The sequence below is a fragment of the Parus major genome, chromosome Z, assembly GCF_001522545.3.
Source record: "Parus major isolate Abel chromosome Z, Parus_major1.1, whole genome shotgun sequence".
Lineage (NCBI taxonomy): Eukaryota > Metazoa > Chordata > Aves > Passeriformes > Paridae > Parus > Parus major.
Genome location: NC_031799.1, coordinates 55182665 through 55207187, shown reverse-complemented (window position 1 = coordinate 55207187; position 24523 = coordinate 55182665). Strand labels below are relative to the sequence as shown.

At 37.4% G+C, this 24523-nt stretch overlaps 1 protein-coding gene and 1 long non-coding RNA gene across 5 annotated transcripts in view; one reads left to right on the top strand and one right to left on the bottom strand.

Moving 5' to 3' along the window:
• Positions 1–24523, bottom strand: part of SNX24 (sorting nexin 24) — a 92225-nt gene that overhangs the window by 31483 nt on the left and 36219 nt on the right. For 2 of the 4 annotated variants that reach the window (XM_015653486.2, XM_015653485.2), the window contains exons 2-3: positions 12345–12428; positions 5420–5524 (exon numbers count right to left, since the gene is read on the bottom strand). In XM_015653486.2, coding sequence (XP_015508972.1) covers positions 5420–5524; positions 12345–12407 — 168 coding nt within the window. In that variant the 5' untranslated portion in view covers positions 12408–12428. Of the gene's footprint in view, positions 1–5419; positions 5525–12344; positions 12429–14754; positions 14915–24523 lie in introns of those variants that run through there. The other 2 variants (XM_015653487.3, XM_019005290.1) reach the window with 2 other exon arrangements.
• On the top strand, positions 17696–23955 carry LOC107216387. Its single transcript, XR_001525513.2, has 3 exons — positions 17696–17966; positions 22965–23104; positions 23185–23955. It is a non-coding gene; the product is annotated as an uncharacterized LOC107216387 (long non-coding RNA).

Genomic DNA, 24523 nt, shown 5'->3' with positions numbered 1-24523 from the left:
ACTCCCCACAAGGTGATGGAAAAGTCTTTTTCTTCACAATTTGATAAAACACCCCTGAGAAATCACATTAACACAGCCCTCAGAATGATAGTGAAAAGGGGCAACAACTGAAGCTCAATGAAAGCACAATTCTTATCCCCAGCTGAATATGAAATGCTGTATTAGGTCTGAAATGCTCTGCAATGGAGTTTTCAAGTCAACAAAAAGAACCTTTCAGTATTTTTTAACTGAATCTGAAACGTTTATGAAACAACGTCCCAAAATTAGAACAACTCAAAAGAAAATAGTACAAAAATTTTGTTCATACCCACTGTCCAGTCAGAAAAGATTATTTACTTATTTAAACTTTACCATAAAGAATTTTGTATCAATGCTAATTGAAGTAATTAAAGGAAATCACAGTGGCCCATGAAGAAATGACACCTTGAGCCAGATTTTCTTATTGACAGTTTCTCCTCTGCAGTGTAACTAACTACAGAAATAGCTCATTTGTCCTCATTTTTTTGCAGTTGCAGTTGAACTGTTCCCCCAAAAAGAGTAAAAAAATGCAAAATAATAACATGTACTTTTCTTCTTTTTATTTCTGATGAGCTTACTCATAAAGCAACTACACATTATTCATTACATTATCCCATTCACTGTTTTCTTAACTCCACCCTGCTAAAAACTAAGACAGCTAAGGAGTATAGGATTGGATTTTAATTTCTTAAGAATAAAATCATAACAGATATGGTTTTACTTATGTTTTTCAGGAAGTATTGGTAGTTAAAATATTTTTAAAGAGAATTGCATTCTGAAGAATACTGAAATATAGGTCAAAGTGCTTCTCAGATCTCCAGATTATTTCCTTAAATGGAAAACAAATCTCTAGTCCAGTTTCATAAATGCCATAATTCATTTTTAAGATCTGGATTCCTGAAAATACTGGAATGTTGAAGTTCATCAAGTCTTCATGTCTCACAGCCAAGGAGCACTTTAACCAATCTTATCTCCAGGAATCAGGACTGCTCTCTTTGTAAAAAGTTCAAGAATAAATAAAAGGCAAGTATGTTTTCTTGACCTCAGCCAAGAGAGAAATATTAGCTCTACATATTAACTCTGGTTAGAGACATATGCACATAGAGACGCTACATATATATAGAGCACTTCAGAAGGTCTACAACTCTCTGTTTTATATTAGAGCCTTGCTAGTCACAAGAAGAATTTCTTCAGGTCACCCAGACCACATGAAATGAGTTAGTACCCTGAAACTAATAGAAAAAATGGGCCTCCTTCAAAATCTCTCCCTATAAGCAAATTATTGCAGTGAAGACTAGTGGCAGCTACCAAGTCTCATGCTGGGGTGTGGGTGCCACTTCACAGTGGATTCTGTAAATGATGCTTGTTATCTTGTTGGACTGATGATATCAGCAAATGATGAGATTTCTTCATCCCAAGGGGGTTAGAAAATATCTATTCCATTGAACTCTAAAAGGCAGACCTGTCAAAGGGCACGTCCCCGGGGCAGACAGCCTGGATGGCAATAACATCCAGTGTCAGCTTACTGGGACAAGGATATGACCTAACTCCAAATGAGCAGGTGGCTAGATCAAATTCTTTCCCATTACCAATTCACAGGAAATAAGCTCTGTAAAAACTTCTCCTCCAATAGTATATCATATCAAATGTATTTGTAACAAATACTGATATGACCCAAAGCAGATGCAGCTGCTTTGATAGCCAGTTAGATAAGGTTCCTCCAGTGCCACCCTTTAATGTTCAAAATAAGACCTCAACTACCTGTTTACTTGGTCCATCTATGAAATGGCTTACTGAACTCAGATACAGTAAAAACTGTGGAAGAGGGAGTTTTCAAGCTATTTATATCTTATTTAAAACACACAAACTAAATTATATTTTTGTATTGCTTTGTGGTAACAGTCCAAGATTGGACAGCGGATGAAAAAATCCAAAACCAAACAAACACCATCCAGAAGCCACAATGCTCCATCATCTTCCACACTTACCTTCACCTTCTGGTACATTCAAGCAAATACATTTATCTACAGTCACTACTATGAGGAGTCACAGCCTTTCAGGCCAGATACTTTTGGCAGCCCTTCTCAGATTATAGGTGCCTTATACAACCAACTGCTTAAAATCCTTATGCTTCTTCCTTCCTCCATCACCCAGCTCCTCATGAAGCTCATCAAGAGAAGGTATTTCTAACCATAAATAAATATTAAGTTCAAATCTTACTGCAGACTAAAACTACTATAAAGAGAGATTTTTGTCAGCAATAATGTAACCCAGTGATTTATTTTACAAATTTAAAATCAAAACCACCTGGATTCTTATCTCTCCTCTACAGCAAACTAAAAGCTCAGATATATAAGCAACTATAGCTACCTAGTTGATGGACACCACAAGGTAATAAAAGCTGGTTTAGTGCTCTTCTACTGGCAGTAACAGGTGTTTTGAGATTTAAAGAAGACTGAGGGGAGACCTCATTTTCAACATCCTCATGAGAGGAAGAGGAGGGACAGGCACTGATCAATCTTCTCTGTGGTGCCCAGTGACAGCACCCAAGGGAATGGCCTGAAGCTGTGTCAGGAGAGGTTTAGGTTGGATATCAGGAAAAGTTCTTCACCCAAAGGGTGTCTGGGCACTGAACAGGCTCCCCAGGGAAGTGGTCACAGCACCAGCCCAGCAGTGCAAGAAGTGCTTGGACAATGCTCTCAGGCACATGGACACTTTTGGGCTGTCCTGTGCAGGCCAGGAGTTGGACTCAATGATCCTTGTGGGTCCCTTCCAATTCCATTTATTCTGTGATTTTATGATTGTCTTATTTAGCAAAGACTAAATCAACTCAGCTTAAGTCCTTTATGCTATAGTTCAAGATCATGCACAGAGACATTTACCATGATAAGCAGAGTAGCAATAGCTTATTTTTTCATACTAATTTGCTTGAATGTTTGGGGCCCCCATCTGTCATTCACTTATCTTTGCATCTGTTTCCTCATTAATAAATTAAACATAATCCTTCTTTCCTTTTGTCAGTCAGTTGGTTGTTCTCAGTATTCACAAGGTCTCTGTAAATATTATTATACATGCAGTTGAATTACTAAGCATATTAGTGCTTCTAGTCAATTGTTTCACAGCATAAAAAAGTTGCACATTCCAGTCAGACTTGTAAAATATGGAAGTCTTACTTAAAAAACAGTGAAAGATAAATCATTCTTTCAAAATTCCATGAAAATTGGTCTATTATAACAAGAAAAAGTCCTGACCCAACCTTTCAAAAACAAGAGTAAAATAAGCAGTCTTATGACAATTAGCTGGCAGTGGCTACTGATACATTAAAAAAAGCTACTCTTTGTAGCTCACAATTTAATAATACTTTATTTGTAATTTTGCTACTGTTCAGAAAGATATAATGAAATGTTTGTGAGCTCCTGTCCATCCACTCCAAGAAACAAACAACCTGCGCTGAAAGGATTTAAAAGGGCGGTTTCATCATGAAAAGGTCACAAAGAAGTAACAAGGTCCTGGCAACTGCAGTACCTTCTGCCTTAGGGGAATGTCTTGCTTTCTTTACTACTTAGTAGGGTGATTGTACTACTTTCATTTCATGTCAATATTTTTATGTGTATTTAATTATAGACAACTATTTTATTAGAAATATGTTAAGAATCCAACATGGTTAGACCATGTCAGGTAGAGGATTGTATTTGATGGCCACTGGCATGGCATGCTAAAACAAATTCATTGAACATTACATCTATGTAATAGCTCCATATTTGCATATGGTTCTGCTCTTTTTATACAAAACAAGTAATGACTGGCATGATTTCCTACAAGTTTATCTGCTACACAAATGTCTGGCTACAAGCACCACTGCTGACTAGTGACAGTAACAGCCAAACAGCTCCTACAGATTAACTGTCACTAGTACCACCTGAAAATGTGTTTGCAATATTTTATATACATGATGTTAAATAAAAAACAGATTGTGTCTTCTGAAATTGTAGTATATTTCTACATTGAACTTTGGTAAATGCTTGGCACTATTAAAAATATCTCAACACTGAAGCTATGAACTTTTCATTGTCTAGAATCAGGCTCTAATTATCTTAAAAGTTAAAATTTCACTGATGATTAATTCTGCTTTCTATTACTGGGAACAAATTTATAATTTTGACAAAAGTATTAACAACTTTTCTCCTTGTTTAAATTAGTATGCACATCAGTATGGTTATAACTTACAGGCTTGTCATATTTTAAAGAGATGATGCCCAGCAGTCCCTTCCAACTTAAACCATTGCATGTTCCTATGACAGCCAACAGCAATAGAATACAGGAAGACTTAATTAAATGTGCAAGACTGCAAAAGAACAAGAGTTGACTAACTCTTCCAGTAGGGGGAGATGTTATTTTACAGTTTATCAGCAATTAACAAGGGATAGCCAAATTACCTCTCTATCCTTTTAATGAAATCAACTGCTTAAGACAAATTGGTACATGTGCCTTAGTAGTGATTATGTCCAAAAGAAAGCTGTATGGAAATAAGAAAAAACCAAAAATTTACTGCAAGTGGCTGATGTGAGTAAAAATAGAAGACTGTTACTCTTGCCTTCCTCCCAAAAGAGTTATGTTTTGACACATTATTTCTATGATCCCCTTCAGTAAAACAGCACTTGCATTAGTGCAGCTGAAAGTGCAGTGAACTGGGAACAGGTTTAGAGTAACACCTTCATCAGGCTTTGCCCCTAGAGAAATAGCTGTGAACCTACACTACAAGGCATTTTTTAAAGCAATCATGGTGACAAAAGAAATTCCATTTATTAAAAGTGAATGGGATTTATTCCTGATCTATTTAGATGTCTATACAACTGCATCATTCCTTTTATTGTCTTTATCAAAATCATGACCCATCTAGGTAGAACCTAAGACTTAAAATGCAAATATCCAAACCAACTGAGATTAATATGAGATGACAGGTGCCTATTTCAGCTAGACAAACAATTCATATATGAGCACGTATAGCAGAGTGATATGAAGTTGATGAGCTGATGCTTCCCTAGTCTGTCTAAATACAGCTAAATTAAGCCTCCTTATATTTTTTCTGCAACAATTTTGATTGGTATAGTTAGAACAAGTTTGGAAAGAGTAACATTATTTTTCCTATTTTAGGCAGATGAAAATGAAGGGTCACCAAAGTCAATGAACAGCCTTTGGAAAAATCAGAAAAAAAATGCAAAACAGTCTGGTTTTCCAGCTGGTAGTCCTGCTAAGTGAACAGAAATCACTGCTGCTGGTAAGTACCCAGATCACTTCCCACCTCTAAAATTGCCTATCAGTAAAATGCCACACTTCATACTTTCTAATGCTCTGGAAACAGAAGCAGCTATTACTTTCAGCAGGCTTCAAGAAGACACACCTGCAAGTACAATTCCAAGCCTTGTCGACGCTGCTCCAGGACCTTGGGGACCCAGTTTCTCACATGCTTTGAAGGGATTTCTGGTGTTCTTATGAACTTCTTGAGCTGAAAGACAAAAAAACAAACAAACAAAAAAAGATAGAAACAAAGTACAATAACGTCAATTTAAAATAAACAAGTTCATTTAACAATGTAAAAAACCTAGGTATTAAGGACAACACGATAGAAATAAAGTTACAATCGTCTCCCTGAAATAGTAGCAGATGTCACACCTACAGAGCATGGTTTAAAATCTTCACATCCAGTTCCCCTGGATGTGAAAGAGGAACCCTGCTAACAATTTCTTGTTGACTAACAGCCTGAAAATAAAATGGCAACCACTACATGAGAATACTTGGAATTGGAGTTTCCCACAAGTCTACCTGGGACAGTATGTTACAACATCACCATGACATAACCAGAAATTATCTTGCTAAGTGCAGTGAACACACCATGATAGTTTCTAACTCCGGATTTAGGCACTTACGAACAAGGTGTGAAAAATGCAGGGAGTACTAACCATTTCTCTAGAGAGACAGCAATCAAGAGAGCAAAATATCCATTTTCTCCAAGTGTACCAACAGATTGACAGTCTGTGTTTAATATCTTACACAGAGATTAGCAAGATTGTCACTGATTATATTTCAAAGAGAGGTCCATAACTATTCCTCTAAAGATTCCCACAGGAAAGCTCATACATGTATCTACACAGATCTATAAATAATGTCTGTGTGTATATATATATATATATATAAAAACACACACATATATATATTTTATATATATGCATACATATGGTTGCATATAGATAGACATAAACATGCAACCTGGCAACACTAAAAAATTTTCTTACTGGATCAACATATTTTTTTGAACCCAAAAAATACTAATGTTTTCCTCAAAACTACAGGGCAAAAATAATAACTGAAATAGACTCCATAGCATTTTAATAGAAGGTGGCATTCTTTCTATTGGATATTGCCTCTGAGTAAATCTGAAGCAAAGAATGCAAGGAAAGAAACTCAAAATTGACTTTGACATGCATACCCATGGGAGACTGAGAATTTACATTTCATCTTTGAGCTTGCTGAGATGTCACTATAGGAAAAAGCAGTGGCAACATATCAACGTCTCTGCAATCACAAGTATCGAAACTGCAGCCGGGAAACCTCAATTGGTCTGGAAACATTTTGCAACTTCCTTATTTCTTAACAGTGCTAAATTAAAATTAAATGTGAAATGAGAAAAACAACACTCCAAAATAAAACTCCAAACCCAGCTACGTTTACTGACTGATCTTAAAACCAGAATACAACCCCCGTTTTTCCCTCTAAATTGATTGAGGATGTGGAAGAAACTGTGGTCACCGCTGTTGTGAACTATGACAGCACCTGCAGGTGAGCAACAAATGAGGAGAATGCTCCAGATGAGTGCAGACAAATCTGAAACTATACAAACGTCCACCAAGACCTAGCTGCTTACAAGATAAATACCCTGTGGCTGGTAACTCAGCTGATGATTAACAATCCTTTTGTGTTCTACGGGCCAATTACATATAAAACATCCAAAACCCAACTACTTAATGTGCTGGCATAGATACTGGTTGTAAGTATAAAGCCAGCATTATACAGATATACAAAAGATATCTCAAAAGCTGACTTTCTTATGCTTAAAAGAACACAGTCATATATTTTGCTACAAATAATTATAACAATGTCAAGGAATATTAAGCAAAACCAGATATGCATTAGCTGTATTCCTTCAGACTTGTCCCTGCCCAAAACAAAACATATTTAACTGAGGTCTATTATTGCCCACAGTACCTTCCTGTCTGTAATACTGACCTAACACTTATTGACATACTGTAGTCTTTATTTCCAGAAAGACTTAAAGGTGGCTCACATTATCAAGTAAAAGTTATATGTCCAATTGTGAGAATACAATATAATTTACAGTATACACTAGTTATATTAAAATTACAGACAATTTGCAAAACAAACCTGTTTTAAAAATATTTTAAACTTCAGATTTTTGCAAATTTCACTGCAGTAGTTTTAATACTGTGACCTTCTAGCATTATTGTCCCTAAAAATAACTACCAATATCTAATAATGAACAGGAAAAGAAGTATAAAAAGATATTTGGGAATAAATATGAACAAATGGTCGTATTTTTAACTATGGTATACAGCTAGAAATAATTTAATTCTTGCTAAAAAAACTTTCCACATGAGTATAATAACACTTTTGTTCAGACTTATATACAATACTGTAATGTGAATGGTGCATAGCCTGACAGGAAAGGTTTGTTGTTCATAATCAAGGAAAAGCATAATGGCCTATGCAAACTATTTCATAGAAGCCAACATCTGTGGGTGGTTTCTGCCAAAAGAAAAACCTGCACTCTTTGTGTAACATGGCAGTCTTGAAAATGCTTTATACCTTTTCCACTACAGCCAGATGGTACAGGATTTACTCTTTTACAAACTGGAATCTATGACAGATCAAACTCAAGACAGAGGGAAATCCAGACATGTTCTTAGAAACAGCTCTTTTTAAAACATATAATTAATCAAAACACTGATTGGCATTCTGATGAATGAATAACATCTTCTTTGAGCAACAGAGTCCTCCTTCCTCCACACAATGCCAGTGAGGCATGCTGTTCTCCAGTGAAAGGCACAATCTCCTTATCAGCCTCTATGCCCATTTTCTACCACAGGTGTTCTCTACAGAAGCTTTGTTTCTCCTATGCACTACAGACATCTCCAACACTAAGGGCACCTTGAATATGCGGCAAGTCTAAAGAGACCTTTCCAACTGCCAGGTACTCACAGCAATTTAGAATGAAACGTACATTTTAAATTAAAGGGGAAGAGAGGATCAGAAGATAAATACCGTATTGGCATGCTGATCGCAAACTGATGCAAATGCTTTCTCTAGGACTCCTGTAACACTGAAAGAACTAAGGCACAGAGCACAAACTGTTCAACAATACTAACCAAATATTTACAAATACTAAACAAAATTTTACAACTTCAAAAAGTAAGACTTATTACAAAGGTATATTATTGCCAAAATATGCTAAATGTTTTGCATCTGTGCAGGGAACAAATAAGAAAAAAGTCATTATCCATTTCCAGAGTAATATAAACAGACAGGAAGTGAATGAGAACATTAAACAAATTGAAACATGGTGCAAAGTGCCTGGTTAGAATATCTGTTTTTCAGGTTTGTTAATTTTGCTACTATTTCTGCAGAGACAGAAAGGGGGTATCATTTATGGTTTTTCTGGTGTTCTAAGAAATCTCTGCAAAAGGAGTTATTGCAGTAAAAGTGTTGTACAAGAAGACAAATATGAGAGTGAGACTGCAGTCATCCATGACTTTTATGTTTTATTGTGCAGCTCGAGAAACTACAGTGAAGTTTGACCTGTTGTCCTGTCTTGTCTGGACAGCTGGGAGAAGGCCTGTTGTGTGATGTGGACACTCCACCAGTTCTGCTACCTGTCCATCCTGTGTTGGACTGAGAACAAACCTGAGCACCCCGTCTGCAAGAGGAGGATACTGTCAGTCTTGCAATTGTTGCAGCTGGATGATGACTGCTTGGAGTATATCACCACACCCCACTACGCCATGAATCATCCACAAGGTGGGAGTGGCTCTGGGACATCCAGCTACCCAGGACCTCCATCATCCTGGAGCACAACAAAGGTGGGCTTCAAGGAGTGCTCAGGGGTCCTGTGGGCGGCATCCAGCCTCCCTGCTCGTTAAATTGCTTTCAGAACCATGCAATGCTCCTCCATACACTGCAACCCTGGATCCATCAGAAGGTGGAGATATTTGGCAACTGCATTGGATGAGCCATGGTGGAAGACACCATCACAACCATCCCAACCAAACGCAGGATGGATGCAGAGCTGCTGGGCTGGATGCTGGGGGTGTCCCTCCAAAACTGCACAGTGACATTGATGCAGCAGTGTGCATGTGTTGCTGTGCAATGCAGCAGCAGAAAGGCCACCTTCTCCACTGCTGCTGGTGAGGATCCTGTCAGCCTCCCCTCAGCTCCCATTGCCATTCTACAGAGCAAGAAGAGCCCCAGGCTGAGTCAGGTAAGGCTGTGCCCAGGATTGTCACTTCAAGATGGCAGTAAATTCTCCTCTGAATGGTCACAGCAACTCCTGAAGAGAAGGAAAAGAGACCCCCAAGGCCTCTCCAGCAAACAAGAGCGCAGCACCATGTAAGTGATGTTGGAAGGTATCTTGGAATATGGCTAAAGTAGCCATCAGCTGTGGCATTTGCCAGCCTTCAAAAGCTTCCAGCCCCAGCTATTGAAATTAAATGCATAAACCTACAGGAAAAGTCTCAGTGTTGTTAAAAGTATAGATTCTATCCTCACCCCTTTTCACTTTTTTGCTAGGTAGGATGGAATGCTAATGCTGATGGGTCTTTCTACTTGTGCCAGATACTGTTTCATTGATCCTCTAAAGGCAAGTTCTGTCCAGCTCCATGCCAGCATCTTTGCAGGTGGTCCTGGGACAGGTGTTTCTATTTGGGGGTCTCCAGAGCCAGGCCCTGACCCACTGCTCATTGTCTCAGGCCTGGCTCCTCTTCTCTGTACCTTCTGCCCCATGTCCCTGGGCTCTGCTCTCCTACCAGCCTGCACTGCCTGGTGCAGCCTCGCTATGGTGGTTCCCAAATCTCTCCTCTTGCCTGGAGCAGCAATTTGGTGCTGCTCTCTACATCACATGAGAGTCATACTCTGCCACAGCAGGAGCCCAAGAAGGAGAAGTACAAAGTCCTGCCCCTGTGAAGGAACAGCTGTGGATGGGGCTTACCCTGATGGTAAGCAGCCTAGGAAAGGCTTCTGCCCACAACCACAGGCCTTCTCCTCCCTCTTCCAGATCCAGCCTTGGTGTCGGCTTTTCTTCTCTTCTGCTTGCAAAGGACCCACCTGCAGGTGCTCAGCAGATAGATGCCAAGTGGCCGAGGACAGTGAGTTTGCTTTGTTTGGAGAAAAGTATGATGAGGGGTGATCACATTGCTTCCTATGGAGGGGAAATGGAGTGTGAGGTGCTGATCATTTCTCCCTGGGATCCAGCAACAGGACATCTGGGAATGGTTCACAGCTGTGCCAGGTGAGGTTCAGAGTGAACATCAGGAAACATTTCTTTACCAAGAGGGTGATCAAACACCAAAACAGGCTTCTGGAAGAGGTGGTGGATGTTCCAAGCCTATCAGGGACATTTGAACAATGCCCTTAACATAATGCTGTACTTTCTGATCATCCCTGCATTGCTTAGGCAGTTGGACTGTATAATTGTTGTACATCTTTTCCAACTGAAAATATTAAATTATATTTCTAATTCTAATTCTGTACGACATTGCATTATACAATACTATACTATTCTAACAACAGGATCCTACCTGCTTGGATAGGGCAAATTTTAAGGATGTAAATCCTGATTTTTCCCTCTTATTGTTTCCTTAGCCTATTTCATTGTATAAACTCTATTCATCTGCTTTACCTGCAACTGCAGAATTATTCTCATTTGTAAAACAAAGTACTCATATATTGCAAGGCTTAGTGGTGGGTGAGTGAGTTATTTTACTGTTTCTGACACTGTTGCTTATTTAGTTCCATATGTAATATGAACACAAGAATGACAACATAAGACACATCCGTATTAAAACAATAAACAAGGAAATAAGTATCAATAAGAGGCAGATGATACCACTACTGAAGCAAAAAGCAAATAAGCAAGAAGCACTAGTACATCTTAATTACAGCTCAGTAAAGTAAATGGTTCTTGTTTTTGGACTTCTGATGGGTCAATAGTTATCTTTTGCTCGGACAAGTTTGCTAAAACCTATGCACCTTAAAAGCCTGGCAAATTCATCCTCTGTAGCACCAGGCTAGTTTCTTTCCTGAGCTAATTCAGGACAACCAGCAAACATACTGGTGGAAATAAACTCCTCTGATGTTGCACTGACAGGAGGTGTAAATACCCATGCTGGTCTCTGTTGTTTGCAGAGGAAGCTTTTCCATAATGAAGGCAAGCAGCATCAGTCAAAGCTGCTGATTGTGCCCACACTCCATTGCCACTCAGACCTACAAACCAAGAGGTGTTTAGTTAATCCAGATCCTAGGACTGAAGCTCTTCATTACAGCCCCACTGCCAGTAATGGGCTGCAATGCTCCTCCAGAATTCTCCTTCACAATACTTGGCCTCCATAAAGTAGAAAAGTAAAGCTTGCCTTTCAGCAGCACAACAGCACAGCAGCATTCAGTTCAGCTTGGAGAGAAAAAAATCATACTTTTCCTTTAACACTGGTCAAAGAAATATAAAGATTTATTAGTGGATAACCAGCCTTGAAAGTACCAAGTTCCCTTCTATATGTTACTAAGACGATTCAGTAGACAAGCTTAGCAGATATTTTATATTACATTAATTGAGGTAGTTTATTCAATCATTTTCATGTCTGGTTTCTTCAAGTACAAAAGTTTTTTTCCTCATATTTGCATATGGCAGGTAAGCAATAAAATTTATAAAATAAACAAATTATTTGCCTAACTGGGGAAAGTACCACTCTACTTATTTGTGGTTGGAACGTGACTTTACAAGACGACAAAAACATACTGCAGATAGGCATTTTAGCTATACAGCATGCAAACAATAATAAAAAAGAAACGGAGACTTAGTGACATGTGAGAAAGCATCACTCCCTTCTACAAAACAGAGAAGAAATTGAGATAGGAATTAATTTCCAGAGGCATGGATCACAGGATGTATTTAAGATAAACCATGTATAGTTACTATTACAAGAGAGAGGAAAACATCACTGAGGCAAAATAAAGCTACAGATTATAAAGAAAAGGATCAGTACCTTTTTGTGAAGTGCATGGAATTCACTATACCTCTTCTCCACAAAATGTTTCCTTCCACTCATCAGCACTTCTATTTTAAAGACCTGAAAATTATAAATAATAAAAAAGAGGGTAATGTTACTTGCATAAAACAGTTCAGTGACATGGCTGTGACAGTCACATTTTACCACAGTCATTCTTCTGAGTAGTACCAAAAAACCCAGTGTGCCTCATGATTTGCAGAAGTACAACAGTGATTAATGGTAAATATGGCTGAATCTTCTTTTAACATGTTTGTTCGACAAACATATAAAAAAAACAGATTAAGCATGGACTATATGCTTTATATTAAAAACTAAGCATTAAAATACCTCCTTTCAGAAAGAGGCAACATACATTAAACCAATAAAAAATATAAAAAGGAATGGTAGGAACAGAAAAAAACAGGGAGAAAGAAAAATAGAGATTAACTCTTTTCCCCTTCTTACAATACAGCATACTAATATATGCATTATGTTAGCATGAAAATAGAGAAATAAATGCAAATACTATATTGGAGGCTAATTTCCTCCTAACCTACAAATTCATCTCTAGTCTCAATTGAACTTGTGCTGTGTATACTCTAGGAAAAAACAAAATAAAATGCACACATGGCAAATGCTTGTTTTCTTTGTATGATACATGTGACAGCTTTTGTTGCTGCCTCAGGAAGGTTGAAAGGCCAGGAGAAGCAACTCTCTGGATCCACTAATTAGTAGTCACTAACATGACATTTTCTTGATTCTCAGGTCAGCAGGTCAGTTTTGAGGGCAAGTGATGAGAAATATTTTGAGGTACTCAAGAAAATATGGTCTATTAAATGAAGACAAAATCAGCAGAGCTGTAATACAGAAAAAGTGACTATTCTATCTATGAGTTGTTTTCTGTTTAGCCCAGAAAATTTTGGAAATAATTATTTTCAGGATGATGAGAAACAATGTTCAGCACAGATGATCACATAGAGACCCAACACTTAGCCAAATAAAATGTTCTTTGAAATAAATTTGCAAGCAGTGTTTACGCCTGAATGCAGAAAAAAGGGTTTTCTGTCACAACATGCCCAGTTAGCATTAATCAGAGCAAACACTGACATATCATACTGGATTAACTCTATTGTTCACTAGAACCTGCCTTTGAAACAGGTCAAAAAGCTATGGCTTTCACTGGCTAGCCAAACAATATTAAAAACAGACAGCATTTTATCTAATCCAGATTGAAATGCTTTTGCCTGTGTTTGAAAGCAGTATGGATAGGACGATAATCATTTCACACCAACATTTACATTACCAAAATTCATTTGAGTTGCTGTAATAACCTGTGCTACATTTTGCATCTTTGAATAGGACTATGTCTGTGTCCTAACAGTACACACAGATGACCTTCTTTGGTTGCACTGCTTTTTTTCCCCCTCCTATCTATTTGGACTACTTTGAAAGAACAGCCAGTGGCTATTAAACAATTTTCCTCTACACATGAAAAAAACTCTAAGGCATCCCTACAACTTATTTTATTAAGTTCAGAGTTGTAAAGAGAATCCTGTGCAAAGGAAAACTAATGCAGACATTTTTCTTTAGTTAAGACTTAACATGCTAATTAAATGAGCAGAAAATATTATTTGTATTTCATATTCTACACATAATATGAAATAAATAGTTCTGCAAGAAACAATTTTTTTGGATTGCACAAGAACAAGGGAGTTTTAAGGATAACTTGTTAGAAAAAATTGAGAACAAAATATGAAAATAGTTAAGTGAAAAGTTATTGTGAGTCTCTAGCTAAGGTGTTGCAATAGTTTTGTATGTACTTGCTATTAAATCTCCAGGAATTATGAAGAACTCAAAACACACACTTTCACCTCAGTCAGCTAAGAGCTACTCACCACTTTAAATTTAGCACTTCTGTTGGCTACAGGGTTTGCCAAGCAATTTGGAGAAGTCTAAGAGACTCCTGCTTCAGCTATAAGCACTCCCTTGGCAGGTAACTTTCTTGTGAATCACAGGTTGGCATGTTCAGTTCCATTTTGATTTTATTCCTATGTGCACCTTCAGAGAAATATCTGTCCCTCTGAAATCTAAAAACCCGTGCTTTCATAAAGGAGAATAGTTGGATCATGCAAAAGGAAATATAAATCCCTATGTGGTCCTTCTTTTCAAAGCATGTATCTATTTTGTTCTATGTTTCATCACAAGTTAAGGAACCACATAAATGGTTTCAGTACACCAAAAACATTTATTCTTCCTCCTGTTTTAAAAACAGTTTCATAATTTTTGCTAACGTCATGATATTGAACATTATATTTGAGAGTTACTTCCACAGAAGTTGCAAGAGAGAAGTGCAGCTTGGCATGCAAAATAATATTATTTCAAAATAGAGAAAATGCCACACATATACCTTCAACTCCTTGGACGAAGAGGTTTTAACTTGCCCCCTCACTATCCAGAGGCCTCAGATCCAGCTTTAGGAGACACTTCAAATTTACAAAACCAGCAAAAACTCTGCTATGCTTGAAGCTGAATATCTGTGCAAATTATGTTTCTACTCACTGTGGCACCTATACTTTGGAAATATAAAGCAATTTGTGATAAATGAGTGGACAACCCAGAAATATTTTTACTTAATTTAAATCTAAATATTAAACTGATTTACAAAGTAACTTGCAAAGCAGAAATTCAAGAAATAACATGATTATGTTAATAAACTTGTATTATTACATTACTTGATTTTGACTACATGAATTCTAGGTTTGCCTACTCATAATTTACCAGAGCAGAATTCACATTAGCAAATTAAAAGCATATAAATTAGTTTCTATGCCACTGTTTCATACAATGGTATAGCTTTTGAGTGAAAGACAAAAAGATACATTAAGCTGGGAGAGAGATAGGATCTCTTCATGGATACAAAATAGTTATAAGCAAATCTCACACAAATTTAACTGAGCAATTGCAGGCTCTGGCAGAAAAACAATGTAAGGAAACTGGTGAACATAGATGAAAGTGCCAAAATAAAGATGGAAGAACTATGGGGGGAAAAATGCAACAGTGCTAGGAAATTACTTTTCTAGTAAAAATGTTCATGCTCTTTGAACAGATAACTCTGAAAAGATATATGACTTTTTGTAAGTGACAGATAGTTAAATGAAAAATGCAAGAATTAATCTCAGAATTAGACAAGCAAAATACTTTTCCCATAGTCATTGAAATACCAGAAATAACACTGCACTGAATGATTTGCAGTTCACTCTGACTAGGACACAAGGGACCATAGATTTGAAGACACCAATTAGAAAACTCCAAGAATACTTTGAAAATAGAAACATCTCACTGTTCTTGGTTGCTGCCCCAATAATTATCAGAGATGTCTGCACATAGCCAGATCATTATCCATTAAAAGCATTCTTCCAGCAGACTTTAACCCACATTAATAATGTATGGGGCAAAAAATCTCTGAATTGGATATCAGTATGAATAATGCCAATCTTTTAAACCAACATAATTGCACATCTGCCACTGTAATTCATAACCATCAAACTTGTGATAAAAATTTCAAAAAAAGAATTCCTAAGGTCTTTGTTAATAAAATAGTAAAATCTTTCAGATCTGAGTATAAAACAGATTTACACATAATTTTTTTTTCCTCTTCACTTGGTTTCAATTATATGGATTGCATTCAGATCCTTGAAACCATGTTCTTCTTTTTATTAGAAACTATGCCAAATTTTGCCAGTTTCCTGAGTTTATTTGTTTCTGATCATTACTAAACCTATAAATGAATGCTCCTTTTCCAATATTTCCAAGAAGAGCACATACATTTCTCTTTTTGTTGCAGAAAGTGGACAGTACTATATAGCAACTAAACTGGATTGTGGGCAAAAAATTGGTACTGTATCACTGTGAATTTTGAAGACAGAAAGCATAAACGGAAGAAAACAGGAACTAATAAGATGTATAAAAACTGCCCATGGTGCCCACATGTGCATATCATGAATTATGGGTAATATTGACACTGCCCTCCTTCAGTTCTTACCTACATGTGTACATTGGATACAAAAGGACATCTTTTATCTGATAATCTGATGCAAAAATAAGCAACTCCAGTAACTTAGTCTCAAAAAATCCTGCAATGATCAATTTAACAAAAAAATGCAGACAAGAGTGACAAACATGACCAGGAGCAGAGATGAAAACTAACAAGTATAGTAATATCCCAGTTTGGTTTTCTATTACGTAAGAAATATGTCTGTCATATTCACTCATGGAAATTAGGCTAGCTACATAGTTTACTATTATGGTAAGTTAATCCTAACATATTGTGCAGACTTATACATGAAAAAATGAATTGCAATACTTTTGAAAAATTACAATTGAAAAAGAGATTTGGGGAAGTGTCATTTAGAATAAGGAGATACAAAAAACAGAAGCAGAAAAAGATAAATTCACAAAAACCAGATACATTTGTCTAACATTCACCAGGAAAAAACTCCACAAAATTCTAGTGTCATTTTTTTATCTCCCAAGACCAAGCTTACTGACCCTAATTCTATTTAATATATTACTTACAGAAATAAATACATCCCTTCAGATGCTTCAGTATACTTGACAGACTTTTGTCAGAGGAGCAGCTAATGCATTCAAAGTGTCAAGAAAACTCAACCTTAAACCTTTGCCATGGCCATATGAAAGGAATTCCAGAGCAAATGAAATGACAGCTACAGTCCATGAAACACTAATAGGATTTCCACGTGTTTAGAGTTATATTATTGCTCAGGCAATGACACATTTTCTGTCTCAGTTGTGCTATGACTACAACTAGAAGAAGACCACAGGAAATAGAGATCAAAAGATAACTTTAAGCCTTTTTCCATCCTACTGTTTCAGGGGAAAACAATATTTTACACCATCAGTAAAAGCACCTGGGTGGTGGTGCTAACCAGAGCTGCTCATAGCTGCAACAGCAGTTTGGCATCTTAGGAGTGTCAGAGCCTCATGGCAATGCTCCATACTTCTGAATGCCCTCCACAGCAGAGGTGGAGACAAGGACAGTATTCAGAGCCAACTCAAACTTCAGAGCAGCCTTGATAAAACTGAATCTCACTATCCCCCAAATGAAAACACATTAACTTATTCTGACTTCATCTTTTGGAAAGCCAGGCAACAAAACTCAGTTCTGCGCTGGGCACAGGGCAGCTCAAGGGCATAGAGGCTGACATGGGTCACACTGGCATGAGGCAAGTGAAATTTCCCTTTTGCCCTCCAACCATATTCCCCCCAGTTTTAGTTCTCCTTAGTCTAGCATCCAATGTTTACTTTGGTTATTGCCACCATTTCATGCTACTGAGACTTAAAACTTTCTGTTCCTCGGGTGGGTTGCTTAATAGACACATCTGTTAACTCTCTTTAAAAACTGCTCTTCTACACAGGCAGCCTTTACCTGAGCTCCTGCAATCTGCCCATAAGGAAAGGGCTCCCTTTCTGCTGCAGAACTGGGAAATTAGTTGGGGCACAGTAAAGAAGGAAGCAGTGTAGCCCTGAAGAGACCAGTTTGCTCCATGTTTTTCTCTGGGCGCCAAAGAAGAGATGAGAGTGTCTGCCAGAGGCAGTAAAGTAAGTGAATGTCTGAGGAATTGAGAGTGTTGGGAGGGAGTATGAACAGGCACAGAGCTCAGAGTCACCCTCCCTTCCTGGTATCATCCTCGCACATGTTGAACGTTTTCCCGATGGCTATGAGAACAGGCAGAAAGCTAGAGCTGAAGAGGGGCAACTCAGCTGGTGCAGACATTTGGGCACTGGTCCTCGCAGCTTCTTCCACCTCCCTGCAACCAGGGCAGGTGCTCTTTGTGCCTGTGCCTTGCCCTCCAGCAGCATAGCTCTGCTCAACACATGTTTCACTTCTACTGAGGAGCCCCAAAAAGACTAAGATCCACTGCATTATCAGTTATAAGATTTGCTTATCTCACCTAAAGGCAGTTCAAAAGTTGGGTTAAACGCAGGAAGAGTCCCTTCCCTCACCCCAAGCACTGTCATGAGTTACATGTAATCAGACTGTTTACTTAGTCCCAAGTACAATGTACAATATTAAGTTACACCACTAGGAGAAAAGTACACAGTTTTATTGACTATGGAAATGAAAGCTTGATATTATGTAATTATGACACTGCTTTGTCCAGAGTTTGTGAGGGAGAAACACTGTAACAGAGAAGTGAAATGATCACTGCATTATTTCCAGAGAGTATTCCCAACAGCTCCCATCGTGTGAAGCAGCTACCATACCCATTCTGGCCTGGGAAAACAGCTTTACTCTTTTTAACACACAAAAATAGATTCTGTACTATGACATAAGAGAACAAGTCTGTTGTTTCACTGAATCCTGTTAAATTTCATGTTACCGCAATCTAACTTGGGCTTTCATTGATAAAAAGAATAATTAAATAAAAAGATGTGTATATAAGAACAATCACTTGTTCTTATAAATGTGACTCCTAATTCAAATGCCTCCTTACTAATTTATACAACCTTCAGCCATTTGTTTACTTAAAAAGTTTTCTGTTCCCCAACAGTTACCTGTTCTACTGTTGCCAGTATCTACCTAAATCAGATTACAACCTCTTCAAGAACCTTCCAGTGTGCAGTTCGTATTTTCCACCAACAATACAAAATAGTTAAGGATTATTTCCTCACAATTCCTCTATACTCTTTTGCAGTATGAGGCCCCTCCAGTTGTAAAATGGGAGTGTTAGCAGGAATTATGTACAAAAGGTGTTCACAGAATTCAGGTATATTCTTCCTGAAGATAGCCTTTTATAGGTGTCTGTCATATTTCTTAGGGTTTGGAGAAAGAGACAGTAAAACAATTTATACTGCAACCCAGTCAGGCAGTTTTGTAATTCTTATAACCCAGGAAGCTCGAGGGAGGCTTCTACAGAGCTGTCACTGTTGAATGAAAGAGTAGCTGACATGTAAGAGTAAGTAGTTTTCTGATTTTTTCAACTCTCTTTAAACCAATCTCTTCCAAACATATGGTTCATAAAATCCCATAGGAACCTCTCTGTCATTTCCTGAAAAATAACTTACTTGGCTTTCTGAACTAAAAAACTTCACCCTTGCCAATGATACACTGGCTATGGAAATCTAATTTGTAACCAAACCAAGATGCTACAAGATCTGACTTGTTTTTGGTATTTTTCTTTATTGGCCTGCAGAGGACAACTACTACATACACAACAGACACCCTTTCAAAATCTCATTGTCACTCTGGTTACCTATTTGGCTAACTTCCTTACAGTCAAACTTAAGGCAAAATGTGTTGATTCTTTACTGAAAAAGGAAAAAGTTTAAAACCCATGCTAAAATCTAAAGTTATAAAGATGAAAAATAAAATTAGCCTAATCTGCTCTATTTGCTCATCTGGATCATCTCAATGCCTCTTATCATATATGTTCAACTAATAGCAAAACTGTGAGCCTTTAATGGAAAATATTAGCTGTCCAATAGAAACACTAAATTGTGATAAAATACTTGAATACTGCAAAAATAACTGATGCCAAAAGTGTATTTACAAGAAACAGATTAAATCTAAGTTGGATAAAATATAAGGAATATTCTATTTTGTCACAAAATCCTTTGCTATTTTCTCTGGAGAGTCTGTAATGAATCCTCTCACTTCCCAAGGCAGGATGCAATTTCTAACCACAATACAAGTGCCCTCATATTGCAGCCAACTAGCAGCAAGAAGCTCCTTTTTTTTTGAGAGGTTAGACACAACATTAAGTTTTTTTCTAGAAATTGAGTCTATTATTGTGTTTTTGAGTAATATATTGTGTAATTGAGTCTAGAATTGTGTTATTCTGTTTGCACTTGAACTTGCTGTCTGGAGAACACCTGGGTGACCTAATGCCTCTGAAGCACAGATATTCTGTTTACAAACAGAAATGTAGATGGTGCCAAAGAACACATAAAATGATTTACAAGCAGCAGGTTAATAAGCATTTCAAAGGAACTGACTTTCTACTTTCTCATTTTCCATGGTACATCTACCACAGCACATGAATTTAGTTTTCTTCTCTGCTGGTGTCTAACAAAACACATATGAATATGAAACACAACAGGATTTAGTCAAGATACCATATACACAAGCTATTAAAATCAGCTACACATTCATCATGGTGATTAAATACCAGGGGAAAAAAATAATTCCATATCCACTCTGCATCATTTCTTGTTAGGGTCTCTGCAGTAATCCATCTGAGAAGTCTCTGCTCCTCTTTACCACATACTAGTTCATCCAAATAAATTTTTAAGAGCAGTAGACAAAGAAGGTTGTTTTTCTAAATGTCTGTGCAACTTATACGTTCATATATTACATTTAAATACTGTGATTACCCTATCTTCAGCCCCAAAATGGAGGATTCAAATGTTATTCCATCAATAAGAAGATGAGCAGTCAAGATGCATGTAACACCTTCAGGCACTTCCCTTCACTAAGTTAAATCATCCAAACTTCCACTAAATTGGCATTGGCCTGTCTTCCAAAATGGAAACCTCATTACCTCTGCAATTGCCTGCCACCTGTGTTACTCTTACAAACAACTAACAACACTGCTTCAAACATCAGCACTTATTCCTGGAAAGACAAGTCACTGCATCAATTTATCAAAGAATGCCATCCTGCTCACCAAAGGTTTCCTTGCCAGGTCAATCTGTTTCAAATGGTAATTCAAAGTGGGACAAAGAAATAAGCTCAAATAGATATAAGACAGTTTTGTTACTGGAGTAAGCCTGCTGTGACTGAGACAAGACCTGAAACAGGTTACCAGGATGTGGTTATCGATGTATTCAGCTGTAGAAAATCAAATGCTTCTTCATGTGCAAGGAAGGTAGAGAGAATGGAAGTGACAAACTGCACAACTACCGAAGCTACCACAAACAGTGCTCAAAAATAATAAAATATTGCACCCAAATTGAGATTTAAGTTTTTGAGCTTCTGAATTTACATGCTGTGACTAATGGAGTATTTATATAGATGGTTAATTGGACACAGTGAATGCAAACATTCCTGAGCCAGATTTAATCTGGCTCAGGGACTGGTAACAGCATTAACAGTAGCAGCAGCATGGGCAGCACACGCTGCAGAATTCATCATAAAGTTTGGACAAAGCTCAGTGACAAGAGGGCTGGCCTGGGTCTGTCCCAAGTATGTTTATGGGAACTACAGTCAGCAAGCATACCACAAAAGGGAGCAGGTGAGCATGAAGGGCAGGGTTTGGACTTTACTTGAACATAAAGAAATAAAACAGGGAAGAGGAACAAATATTTCCTAACTTGCTTTCATTACAATAGAAAACACAGTACAATCAAGTCAACAGATCCTATAGCTTCCAAGGTAGTAGAAATACCAATACAAACCAATATTCAGCATAATATATATGATAAAAATATCCTATTAGCAGTTTTGAGATACAAGATTGAATAATCTATCCAAAACCACTGGATATATATATAATACACATAAAAATACATGTATAGTCATGTATTTATAGTATCAAAGACACAAAAATTGATTCAGTGAATATTATGTTATTTTGCAACTGGTCTCTCAGTCACTTGGAAGATGGTGAGGCAAATATCAATTAATTACATGCCTGTACAAGTATTCACCCAGATAACATATCCAGTGCATTTCTGAGAGATTTTAAATAAGTTATAATTTGAATCTGATGCAGGAAATGTGTAAATAAAAGCACGCATACTGCAAACAAAGCAATAGGATGTGGATGACTGAAAATTGTGCTGTTTTTAACTGCTGTCTGCTGCTTGAACTGATAATACAATATGGCAGTCTCCTCGAATGTTAAAGCATCAAACAGTACTATTCACAGGTCTAAAAATCTACAACTGCCTTTTCCTCAATGAAAACAAAAATAGAAGACACATCCAAACACAGACTACCAAAGAACTAACTTGACTTGAACACTTTAGTAACAAAGCTACTATCTTCCTAAAAACAGCATTATGAGGAAACAGAATCCATCCACTTGTTTAAGCTGAAATATAAGTCACACTTCATGTCCTGGTTTCTTGGGTGTGAATGAAATCTTCACTATTTTACATGAAAACTTGATGTTCATCACCAGCAGATACCAACCAAGTTCCCCATTTAAACACATACAGACTTAAAACCCTAGATTCAGTTGGACAAAAATACTGTCAAGAAAATATTACAGATACCACTAAGAAGTCTTAGAGGTAAAACATGACACTGTCACTCCTTCCTTCATTCTGAGGCTTTAAATTCTCTTCTTGCTTTATAAGGGACTTAGCAAAAATGTCACTTGCCTTTCCAAACCTCTTTCAGTCTTGTCATTTTCCTGTTTTTTACCTTTTGTACTGAATAGAAAAACTTCTGCCATTTTTATTCACACAAAATACTGTCATAAATAACTTTTTCTATTTTTTTTTTGTTGTTGTTAAAAGGCTCTGTTATTATGAAACTGCAGTGCACCCCTGCGGAAGGCATGCAAATGCCTAGTTTACTCTAGGTTCTTGTTTGCAGCAAAAGTTGATTCTTCTACATATTTAGAAAATGTGTCACTTTTCTATTTACAGGGAAAAAAAATTCAACCTACCCTATCCTATATGTGACTTGAGAAGTCATCTCCAACTGCCTCAGCAAGAAGCTACTACTCATCTTTCTATAAAGCCACTGTCCCTACTTAGCTTTTCTTTCACCCACATGTTTTTCATGGGTAAGAATTTTAAAGGGGTAATAAAGGGGAACATTCATCTTGCATCAACTAATTCCCTCCCCTCTTGTTTCATGTTGCAGATCAGACACACTGCTGTTACTTTTCTTCTTACAATCTCAGTAACATTTGAAGATGACCTGAGATGGAAGTAATTTAATAAAACACATTATAGAATTCAACTGCAGAGCCAGGAGCAATTAGAATAATCTAATATTTTCCATTACAAGACTGTTCTCGGTTACTTATAGTTTTGCCAACCTTTAATTTTTGGACTTAGATTTTCTGTATCAGGTATGTGATTCAGACAGAAAATATTTTTAGAAAGTTACAGCTGAGACAATCCAAACACATACTTAAAGAAAAATACATTTTACATTATCCATGCCAAAAAACCCAATCAAAACTCCAAAACTCAATCCAAAAGAAAACCCAAGCTGCTTCACTCAAATTTCTCCAAGATGTGGATGAGAAGACCAGGAAGACATCTGGGAGGCAAATTTGGCCAAGCCATAAACTTCTGGAAAACTGCCTAACTACTAATAAAACTTTGCACTAAGTATGTTCATAATGTAGTTTTTCTAGTAGGATAGGCACTGCTGGTGCTCTGTATTTTCACAGAGTGTGTCTGATCTGATTGAAAGTTCATGGCTTCTCCACAAAGCTAGGATAAATTTCAGGCTATAGAACACTCTTCTATTCAGGAACAGCAGAAAAATGATTAGAGGACATTTTAACGTTTTGTATAAGAGATGCTGGACAGGAACCCACGCTACGGCACAGGGAAACAACACCTGCGAAGACCATATTGTGTTACCATTAAAATAAGGCAGCCAAGGAAGAGAAGGAGAAGGCATTTGTAGTTTGAAATACTCCCACTCCTGTATTCTTAAAAGGAATAATCGGTGCATGAATCAGAAGTATATGTCACTGCATCTGCTTGCTCTGAAAACCCACTGGTAACACATGGTACCCCTCTGCCTCCCTCCACAGCTGGTGAGGCAGCTGGATGACAAAAATCCAAGTGTCTCTTAGTCAAGAGGTCTGTATTAGGGACCTCAAAGGTCCACATTGACTGGTCACACGTCTGGGGCAGTACCTATATAAACAATATATTCCCTTCCCTGCTACCTGCTCAAGGGTAAAAAAAAAGCAAAAGGGTAAACTGTTAAGAAACAAGGGTCGTGAATTTAAATGCTCACAGTGCCATTTAAGCTTTTCACACAATGCAACCCACACTGTTGCACATATCTACTCACAGCAGCCAGTCACACACTCCTTTTCCCCACGGAGTGTCCACTTAGCTCAGCATGCATGACTGACTGTGCTGGCAACAAATGAGCAAAGGACAATGTCTTTGTGGGTTCCATCCATGTAAAAACTAAAAGAAAACATTTAAGAAGGCAGGAAAACGACACATAC